This window comes from Lipophrys pholis (assembly GCF_963383615.2).
Source record: "Lipophrys pholis genome assembly, chromosome: 19".
Classification (NCBI taxonomy): Eukaryota; Metazoa; Chordata; class Actinopteri; order Blenniiformes; family Blenniidae; genus Lipophrys; species Lipophrys pholis.
The window spans coordinates 17,095,488-17,106,601 of NC_137647.1; the positions used below are offsets into that span (position 1 = coordinate 17,095,488).

Here is an 11,114-nt window from a genome sequence, read left to right on the forward strand (position 1 = left end):
CTCCCAGGTCATTTAGAGACACGACGAAACTCAAATGTTTGTTTTTGACTTGTGGAAGCAAACCTCAGAAAACCCACCCGCCTATAGAGCGGACAGGAAAAGTGACCACACCATGTCCGTACCATGAACTACTGTTTTTTTTTTTTGTTTTTTTTTTATTTGTTTATTTATTTTTCTTCTTTATTCAAATGAAGCAAATTACAGCTCTATTTGCCAGCGCATTGTGGAGACGAATAATCAATTACTGTATCGTTAAGCGATCCTAACTAAGTCTATAAAGCGAGATTTTCCCGGTTTGAATTCAGGCCTCTATGTGTGGAGTTTGCATGTTCTTGGAGGATACAGAAGATTAGGCACTCCTGTCCTCCAGTCAAGCTAAAACACAATCTTACATCTTGACCAATTCTCTTTTGTTGAAGCGAAAGTTCAAATTTGCACTTATTTCCCAGCATAAATAGCGAATCACTATGTGTTCTGCATTATAAGAGGTGTTTAGATCCCTTCAGTTGATCGTCCTTTATTATGGTATATTCACATTATTTCCCAGTGAAGTAAAACATTGCATAATTTCTAAAGTATAAAACCACAAACTTGCTATCTCAGGCAGCACACAGTGAATTTGAACAGAATCTATGACATGCTTCTTTTTTTGTTTTTTTTCCCCAACCTCAGTTCTCTTTGTGTGGGGCCTAATTGGGGACTAATTGAGGCCAACCACCATCATATAGGATTCCTGACCTAATTAGCCCATATCATTGAGTTTCCCACAAAATCTTGAGCAGACAAAAAAAAAAAATAAAAACTTATAACTGGATGTCACAGCAACTTTCAGGGAGTAAAATGATTCAGAAGATTTAGACTCACAGTTGTTCTGGTGAAACGTCTGCTGTCATTTCAACCCGACGACAATCCAAAAATATTTGCGTGTGCTTCTCTGACCTGTTTTGAAAAATGGCCTCGTGTCAAATTTGACCCACAGACCTCATCGGCCAGTGTTCAAACCTCCGACGTGGGGGGGGGGGGGGGGGGGGGGGGGGTGTAATTAGTGTGAGGCCAGCGATGAAATTGAGTCTTTGAAATGTGAGCGACCCACGCTGACCTCGTTCACTAAAACGGGGCCACAAACACTTCAAGGCATCAATTGTTTATTAATTGTCACACGGAGGTCAAGCAGCTTTAAGACTATTGTGGACAACACAAAAAGAGATGTGTGACTTACATTTACAGTGTCAAATAAAGGCTGGCTTCTGTCTGAACTCGTTTTTTTTCCTATTCGTCTGGTGACACGTTCACATCCAGAAGGGGGCAGTGTGACACTTCAGAGTGTCACTGTGCACTACCTGGGGTCAAATGCATGGAGAAGGCGTGCTGCCTCACACGACACTTTTTTCTGTGGTCATGCATCGAGAAGCTGTTTACCTGTGCACAACACAGCAGTGCATAATCTGACACCCCTGAATTCAATCAGGTGGTAAAGTCACTTTATTTCTTTAAGGAATTACTCGTGTTTGCCTGTTAGATCTTCCCGATGGTTAAAAGATTTTCACTCAGCCTGGCCAGAGTGACTTCAAAGTGAATAACATCCCTCCACATATAGCTCGATTTAGTTCTCTGGAGTTGTTCTGGAACAGTTTCAGAGAAAAATGGACCCTTATCGCATCATCTCCATACCGTGCAGTCAGACGTCAGTTTTCAGCTATTCCCATTGTTTCCTGTGAGGACGTGTGCCTGCGTGCACACATCCTGCTACCCAAGAGGTCATCGCTGAAATCATTCAGTAATTACTTGACTGTATCCTATTTCAGCCACGCTCGGATGGACCGAAATGATAAGGCAGCGGCGTTTGTGTCTTTCTTTCTCCGTGAACCGCTCGGCATGTGCACGTAGGTACAGTAGGTGCAATCAGAGCAGATGGAGGCAGACATATTCTAAGTGACCTGGAAACTGTGTAGAGGCATGACATGTGGATATATTGGAGATGGTTTATAGTCAAACAAGGATTATGGTCCTCTGATAAATACACGTTTAAAGCACTCTAATAAGACAAACTCTGAATATTAGATTTCACTGAATAGTTAAGGCCTCGATTATAACTGGATATTAATCAAAAGAGAATCAAGGGATGTGTCTTTAATGGCGGTGGAACTCTGAAATCTGAAAAGTATATTTCTGTATATTAATAGTATCTACACTTTATTTTATTGTCAGTACAAACAGGAAAAAGGGGAAATGATCAGTCATTGTGCGTGGCGTGGCTTTCCTGTGTTTGTGCGTCGCCTCCTGACATGTTTACAGTGCCCTGGATCTCGGCCTCGTGCTCCCGGGCTTTGGCCCTCAGCTTGGCGATGCTGCAGGAGCGGAGCTCCTCCGAGCTCGGCCCCTCCGGCCCCTCCGGCCTCTCCCACTTCCCCAACATCGGGGTCACCGGCGGCGGAGCGTGCACGCTCGGCGCGCCACCCGCGGCTTTCGTCCACGGATAGTTTTCTCCTTCCTGTTGCCGGTCCCAGTGCTCGCCGTCAGAACTTTCAGTCGGCTTCAGACGCCTGCTCGCCGCCTCCAGAGTCTCATCATCGTCTCTTTTCACATAGGGCCCGGCGAGCTGACCCTGGAGCTTCAGCTGCCGCCTCATCTTGGCACGGCGGTTTTGAAACCAAACCTAGAAACACATTTAAAAGAATGCAATATCAAGAAAACAAAACACAGAGAAAATACTTTTCTCTGTGCAGTTATCTGTCCTCCCTGTCCTCGAGGCTGCGGAAAATAATATGATTCATTTCCATAGATTGTGATACACTATATTAATTCCATCAGGGGAATTTCTTTGGGACAGATGCAAATGAAAAGGGAATTTGAAAAGCTGCAATTTGTACATGAAGATAAATTAATTACTTGAAAGCAAAAATGCACACAAATTAAATGACAAACACACAAACAGTTCACACAGTGCAAGTAAACTACAATTCAGACAAAAGACTAATTATTTCAAATACAACTGATTAAGGCCACTGCTGCAAAAAAAAAAAGTGCAATAAAATAAAAATAAAAATAAAAGATACCATTTGCACTCAATATGTAAAATACATCTATATCAATAAAGCCTGCATGTAAACCATTGCACCAGAACTTTATATTGTAAATTTTTCCTAACAGTACATTAAAACCTTTGCAGGAAAAAATGCATATGTTATGAGCATATATATAAAAAAAACAACAACTTAGTTTTAGTCTATATGCAATAAAAACGCAATTAACCTTTTCAGAAAAAAACAAGTGCATTAAGGAAAAAAACAACCATCATAGTGCGATTAAAATAAACATTCAAACAACTGCCCAAAAATATGAAGTGCATATCCAAAAGAAAAACTAAACTGGATGCAGATACAATTTAACCCCAAAAATTTAAGTACATCTGTCATAAAAAGAAAAAAATTAACTATTGCGTCAAAAATGCTTTTTGCAAAAGAGGAGTGAAAAAGTAGGTGATGAAAATGTTACTGTTCAAAAAGAAGAGTTGTACCTACACAGTGAATTTAACCGTTTAACTGCAGAAATGGAAACATGCGAGTCAGTCCTTTCAAGTTAAACTGCTTTAATCCAGACAGTAACGTGAGAGCGCTCCTGGTTTCACCACTCCATGTCAAAGAAGAACTCCGGTGTTGGACAAACCTCTGAGGTCAGGACTAAACAGTGGAGATAACAGTGGCTGACTTATCAAACTCTGCTGATTATGGAAAAGAGACTCGGGGGCTGAAGAGTGTAATTTGCACCTTGTACAGGAGAATTAATATGAGTTGAGCGAGTATGAAGTGAACAATCCCAGTAGGCGTGTGACGCGCCAATTACCTGTACTCTGGCCTCTATGAGATCCAGTCTGAGGGCCAGGGCCTCCCTCATGAAGATGTCGGGGTAGTGGGTGGTCTCGAACGCCTTCTCCAGCTCCTCCAGCTGCCAGCTGCTGTAGTTGGCCCGCGCACGCCGCTGCTTCACTGGCCTCTGTTCATCTGGAAAGCACAGAGCAAGCACCAATTACACAATCGCCAACGGGTGACAAGGAACTAATGGCTCTAGATTGGATAATTAGCACGGCAATCATTAGGCCCACTTTAACACTGCGTGATAATTGATTGTTAGTTACGAGCTGTTAGTCAGTCTTCTGTAAACATTTACAGTGCAATCAGATGGCGCTCACAGACTGTCTTGGAGACGGCGGACACGCAGTGCCAGTTTGGCGGCGCTTTATCCCAACAAGTCCAGCATCGGCGCAGTCCGTCCCCATTTTGGCCGCAGCAGCTGTTGTTTCGACTCACCTATGCTCTCTGCGAGTGGCCCGATCCCAACCGCCTGTGTGGCCAGGAGCAAAGCCTCCTTGCATGGCTCTGGCTGCAGATAATTCCTCAGGGATTCGTAGCTGATGAAAGGCCCCGGGATCAGGATTTGGGGTTGGGAGCCCAGTCTGGTTGGGAATGCGGGGAAAAAGTGAGCTGCAGGTGAGTGGAAAACAGCAGGGAGGAGAGTGGACACAAGCTGCCCGGGGCCAAACATGTCCAAGCTTTTCTAGAGTCCGGCGTCTGGAGTCAGTCCAGAGAAAAGGACCAGGGTGCCTACAAGGAGGAGGCTGCTGCAGAGGTGGAGTTCATCTCAATGTCCAGGGTGAAAGAGAAGAGACCCGTGTTGATCGTGTCCTCTGGGTTGGTTGGAGGTAACACTTGAATAGTGGAGGTGGTCTCACCTGAGCTTCCTCCTCCAATCCTCTCCCCCTTTCTCCCCCGGTCACATGACACCCAAACGGAGAGCGGGACTCCTTTTCAGGTGGAAATCCACCCGGTGATTCACCACCCCATGGATTTAAAGTATCGCCCTTTTCCGTGTTTGTATAATTTGTCACAACTTTTCCAACCACATCCTTCAATCAGTTCCTGACATCACTGCTGTGAACTTCTGCCTGCGTCGGACAAGTCGCAACGTCTTCTGAAATTTCACTGAGTGAGATGGATGGAAGCTGAGTAAGCTGTGCAGATGTTTACGTGCATGTGCACAGCGAGCTCCCATTGGACCAGTTTACCGAGATCCAAAATAAACAAATCACAATTTAAAAAAAAAAAAAAAGTTAAGCTACAAACTGAACAGGAAAGGACGGATTGGAATTCAACTAATTTAAGATGGAACCAGGTATTCACCCTGCTGGAGCTTCACTTTAAGCTTGGAATTGATTTTGGGGGCCTGAGTTTGAATCCCAGCTGTGGCAGGACGGCATCCAGCATAAAAAGTATTAAAATATTTTCTATCTATAGTGTATAGACTATTTTTAAAAGCTTTGGAATCTAACAACACATTTCTGATACGTTCATTCTTTTGTGTGGTCAAAGGTCAAAATTACATTTTTAATTGTAAAACTGAACACATGAAAAACTACATTTTTGCCCTAGGAAATGGTTTAAATATACTATACTGTGCATCAAAAAATTTATTGCTCTTAGATTTTCAGTCATTAATAAAAATGAGTATATCTAAACATTAAATAAACCTGGACACATTTACACAAAATTCCAAACACATTTTTGTTGGTGTGAATTTAAAAAGAACTATACTGGAGTAAGTTGAACCGAACCTGCAGCTTTAAAGCCAAATTTCTCCTTTCAAACGAGGAAATCAGAAGAGGCGTGACAGAGTAAATAATCAGAGACTCACTGCTTGTTGTCTTCATCTCAACGTCTCGTAGAAACACGCGAGAACAAACCAGGACTGACTTTAAGCCAATCACCAAGCAGGTCTGGCGATGGGCCATTTGAAAGGTCGCCCCCAAGTCTCGGACATCAAATGACGCGGATTGGTTTTATTTCATGTCAGTCACTCTGGTGTCAACCAGTAATTGGTGAGATCGTTACTAAACCCCGCCTCCTCGGGGCGGCTTTCTCCGTCGCCCCAGACTACTAGAGAGAGAGAGACAAATTGCCCTTGTCAAAACGAGCTGAGTTTAGAAATGTAAAACGTAATGAAAATGTGTATTCATTGGTCTGTGAACTGCATTTGTATTTTTTTTTTGCGTTGACAATGATAAAAAATGTCATTTAATTTAATTGTATGAAGTATTTACGATGAATTCCCAAGTATATAAAAATGACATTGTGCTTTGTTAAGCAGAAAGATTGTGGGTGTATTCAGTAGTGATTCATTAAGTAGAAAATGTAGATTAGACTGCATAAAATATAAACAAGAAGCAGCTTCTGGAAGAAAACAAACTGTACATAAACACGAGCACATCATACAACACATGTCTTGTTTCAAGAAATCATTTTAGATCCTGAAACTTTTACAGCTGGAACTAAGAAATATAAAATTGTTGTGAAATAATCGATTCAAGTCGGAAGAATTTTGATTTGTGTGTTTTCAGCCAACCTTTGACAGACGTGTGTCTCTGTGCAGCACTTTCTTTAACACACACACACACACAAACCTGTGGGAGTGTATTATTGTAGTCGGATTGTTCCTAAACACTTACAGGAATCTTCCATCCAGATCAAAGTGTTGCACGTCAACACATTAACAGCCAAGACAGGAAGATTATCAGCACTTCTTTCTCTCTCTCTCTCTCTCTTTTGAGCGCGGCAGATGAAGCTTAGCGTTGATGGATCCCTGATGACTTGATCGCCGGCTCAGTCTGGCTGAATTAAACCCAGGTGTGTCAATTACTCCAAAGACACATGTCACCGAAGCGCACGTCTCCGTAAACTGCTCGTCAGGCGCCGGTGAGAACATGCAGCTGTCGGCGTTGTCACCACCGGACGGGGCAGGGCGAGGCTTTGATCAGCCGGGTAGACCTGCGCGAGGACGCAGCCGGTCAGGACGCTCAGGTGAGTCAGCGCCGCGGCCAGGGCCGCCCGCTTTCATCTGCACCTGTTCAAACACCGAATCAAGGCCCGGGTGGAAGCAGGCGGTCCGGATTAGGAGGGCACCAATTTGGAGTTTGACCGCTTGAGTTGAAACTATTTCAAAATATTTAGGGGGGGGGGGGGGGAGTGGAGTGTTTGGAAGACGTGGTGTTTCCCCCATAATAAGACGGAAATGTCAACAGCGCCGAGGCGCGAGCTCACAAAACACTCTTGGCACTGAAACAAAAAACTCTTGCTTGGGTCTTTTCTGCTGTGGTAGCTTTCAGCCCCGTCTGACGATCTTCAGTTGAATTATGATCCGGACTCATTGCTGGTTACTTTGAAATGGTCCGTCCTGTTTGTCACAACTTTGCACTTTGTGGTGTTTTGGTTGGTTGTAAGACTCAAAGGCCCGAGAACTTCCCCTGAAATTGTTTAACCTGCATGGTTAAACTTTTTTGTATTATATCTGTTTTTCTTAAAATTATGTTACGTGTACGTGTCTTTATCTTTATTTTGTTTTCTTGATGTTTTCCCAAAAGAATCCTACAAAAAAATGCATCATTTGCATGCCGAGCATACTTGTGAATCTGATCACTTTCAAATTTCTGTTGAGGAAAATAGATCACCTGACGGCTGCCAGGAACCATCTTTCTTGTTTTTTTTGTGATTTCTCCAAAAGAAAACCAACTTTTGTTGTTTGTTGTGCGGTAATTGTGATTTATCCCTTCAATTGTAACACACGCTTGTGATTTATTATCAAACCCGTCGGCTCTATTAAAAACCTGCTTTCTGTGCGGAAGCATTTGTTCTTGAATTGAAAGAAAAGGACAAGCAGCGGCTGAAAGAAATGATTTCTCGGGTTTTCAGGGAAAAGGAAAATAGATTAGAAGTGTCTGATTTAAGCTGCGACTAAACAAACACTGTGTGTGGTGGGACTGACGACTGAATGGCCATCTCCGTTTGTCCCTGGCACACAGACAGTTACAGGGATTTCTGCTCTATCTCAAAGTAGACCCCCCCCCCCCCCCCCCCCCCCCCCCCCCCTTCCTCCCCACTCCCAAACTTCTGTTTGTTTGAGCCCGGGCCCTTTAATACCCATTGATCCAGATAATCAGGGACAAAATTGGTGAAAAACCAGTAGGGGGGTTGGCTCCGACAGTAGCTCCTCAGAAGGCCTGCTTGTGGATAATTGAAGGAGGCATTAAGACAACAATAGTAATGGCTAAAGCCGGGCGGTATTGGTATTTTTACCTCCTGAATGACAAGGCAACGGCCGAGCTCCACGGCTAAAACGGCGACGGTCGTATCATTAGCGGGGGCTTCAACAGCTCGGACAGGCCGCGCATTATCCGCGGGTTTAGCGAGTCACCGGTGGGCCACTCTTCACACATCTTCGGCTTGAATTGGGCTTGTTTCAGCTTGTACACACTCATTGCAAAGTTGCTGAGAGGGACAGCTGAAATCCCCTTCAAATGTGAGCGTGGGGCTCTCACTTAAGTGTTCCCCAATGAAGAAAGTCGATGGGGAATTGGAGTCTGATGGGCTTCTTCACAGGAATGTTTAACGCCCAGAAAAAGTTTTGTGCAGTTTGTGCAGATCGGAATATTGAGTCGTCATTAACAGCAGAAAGCATGTGGAAGGTTTGACTCAATACAGAAGCATCCGTATAGAAATACAAACATTCCGTAGAAACATTATTATCTATCAATCGCAAAGTCTGCAACTCTTGCATTCATGGTGTTGCAACTTAGAAATCGAATTAAAGTAATTGATAGTATTACTTTCCACACATCTCAAATGTTCGAAGGAAAAACAGGAAAAGGCCCCAGAAAGTAGTTGTAGGAAGTTTAGACAGAATGCAAGTGTCCAATCCTCCCCTTGGTATTAATCCAAATACCGTTCTTTCTTTTATTTCCTTACTCACACTTTGATTTTAATAAATTCCAAGCTGAACATGTACTATGGCACCCTGAGCATGACCCCTGACCCCCACCAGCTTCCTGGAGCACTTGAATGTGGCGGCCCACCATATCCCAGAATTAGATCAGGTAAAGTCAGAAAAAAAGGAATTTCCCCCAAATGGATTGATAAAGTGTGATAAGTTTTAGTTTAGTTTTAAAAAAGGCTGTCAACACTGGAGAAAAATACATATTTAAAAAAAAAAAATTGAAATAGCCCCGGTCTTCTAATCTTTGTTCATGATAGAAAAAAAAAAAAATATCCATCATTCATGTGTTTCTTGGCAGTCACGTCAGAAGTGGATGAACCGTCGCCCTCAGAGTGTCAGAGTGACGAGCGATGGCTCCCTGTAATGAAGGTTATTGTTCTCTCTCATCCACAGCAGTGGCACTTTAGCTCATAAAGTAAAGAGTCCCGCCAAATGTCAGGTGGAGATGGATGATCATCGTCAGCTCCACCGTCATGGGAATATATCTATTTGGTGTCGTTTGCAAGCCGAGCACAGATTCAATATTTAATGAAAGTATAAGTGAAGCTTAAGGGTTGTCACTTACGCCCGCGCCGTTAATGACGTGTCACATTATCATACTTATCGGATTGGGTCAATCTTAACTGCAATTACTGGCCTCATTTCTTTTTAATTCATTACGGATGTTGGATCCCTTCAGTCGTCCACCTCTCTGCAAACATGCCGACGTATTCTCATGTCTTTAATATGTATTTTACTGTCAGCGGCCTGCACAGGCTTCACACTAAAAATCTATTAATGGGTCCAGGGTGCTGGTATAATTCAATCAGCACCCCGAGAATGTGTTTGTAACTTGGAGAAAAAGTGTATTTCATGGCTGAGGGAGCCCCCATGCTCGGTGCCTCACTCTCCCTGGTAATAGTATCCCACAGTGAGCAGGTTGATTGTTTTAGTCCTGGATCACTGGCCATGGGATAAACCTGAGAGCCCAGCCTGCTTTTCATGTCAAAACCTTCAAGGGAAAGCGGCCACAATCCAAGTGCAATCACACTTGAGACATCAAAGTGCCAGAGACAAGAGAGGCGAGAGAGAGAGAGAGAGAGACGGTCCGCATTTTTTCCATGCAAGCCAAGTGCAACTCAAGCGTGGAGTAAGAGGAGATGATCTAAGACGAGGGTGCCATTGAGAGGAAGACGGAGAGCAGACAGATGTGCGCGGGCAGGTAGCGGCACATCGGGGCCCCTCCTGCAGCTGAGAGAGAGACACCGAGAAGCCTCGGCCGGGAACATTCCTGCTCGCCGCTCATTCCCCGTGCACTTTCACGTGGAGGGGAAGTGGCAGCGGCGGGCCGTGAGCGCGGGCTGCCAAACATCTGATGGTCTGGGTGGAGGACGCACTCCGTGAATTCAGCCAGGCTCAAGTTTTGAAACAATGGAGGCGGAGAGAAGAAATTCAAGAAACTGCACGTCCAAACTGACATTTTGATAGGGGAAATGATTTATAAACCAGTATTTATACCCATAGTTCACAAAATGTAGTAAGTGACTTATTTCACAGGTTTCAAGTTACATTTACGAAATGGAGTAACTGCAAACTCCAGTGTATAACGTTACAACACCTGCTTCCTATAAATCAGCCTGAAATGAACCAAAGCTTAATGAAATGGTTAAAATGAAGACTTTAATACACAGTTTGTTTACACAACAAGGTTTTAAGTGAGAATGCATCCTTTCTTTTTTGGTTTCAGAAAAGTTGCATGTTTGTGTGGCAAGGTGTTGAAAACAATGTCGATTTGCAACGGCAGCAACGTTGAAAATGATGTAGTTAACATGAAGGGCCACTGGTGGGTGCTGCTGTTTGTTTTTGTTATGAAACCACAAACATAGTAACGCTATAAATATTAACAATGGTGAGTTCACAGACGTTGGTATGGACAGACTGTCTACAAAGTCCCAGGAGAACGTGGACTTGGAGTCATGACACTCTGGAGGCAAACGTTGTTGTTATTGTTATATATGGTCATGGCGCTTGTACGGAGTAGCAGCGTTTCCACAGTCTACATGGAGACGAAACCTGAGAGTTTTCCAGGAAGTTGCGTTTTCCCATTTGTCACAAAAGTTCCACCATGGGAGCCATTCTCAAAAAGGCTCCGAGCACCACTGTCGTGTAAACCGACCTCCAAAACAAAAGTTTCACATTTTCACCTGAAAACGTTGTGTAAACGGGGCCTGAGTGAAATGCTTTTCGAAGTCAGGAAGGCACCAGCAGCAGGAGCAATCCGAGGGGTCAGGGGGAAGCCTTTTCCCACTGTGACA

At 43.8% G+C, this 11,114-nt stretch overlaps 1 protein-coding gene across 1 annotated transcript; it reads right to left on the reverse strand.

Annotated features, from left to right (window-relative positions):
* Window positions 1-1,131: 1,131 nt before the first annotated feature.
* LOC308125236 (visual system homeobox 2) lies at window positions 1,132-4,679 on the reverse strand. The gene is made up of 3 exons (XM_080488855.1): window positions 4,308-4,679; window positions 3,844-4,001; window positions 1,132-2,656 (listed from the first exon to the last, which is right to left on the reverse strand). Exons 1-3 carry the CDS (start codon window positions 4,540-4,542, stop codon window positions 2,234-2,236), a joined length of 816 nt encoding a protein of 271 aa, XP_080344981.1. The 5' UTR covers window positions 4,543-4,679; the 3' UTR covers window positions 1,132-2,233.
* Between the last annotated feature and the right edge of the window lie 6,435 nt (window positions 4,680-11,114).

Bases quoted from the DNA above. Each gene is read 5' to 3' on its own strand.
- LOC308125236 (XM_080488855.1), bottom strand. From the start codon at position 4,542: ATGTTTGGCCCCGGGCAGCTTGTGTCCACTCTCCTCCCTGCTGTTTTC. The intron at 4,002-4,307 runs GTGAGTCGAAAC...TGTGCTTTCCAG, and splicing joins GCCACTCGCAGAGAGCATAG to ATGAACAGAGGCCAGTGAAG. The intron at 2,657-3,843 runs GTAATTGGCGCG...ATGTGTTTCTAG, and splicing joins TCATAGAGGCCAGAGTACAG to GTTTGGTTTCAAAACCGCCG.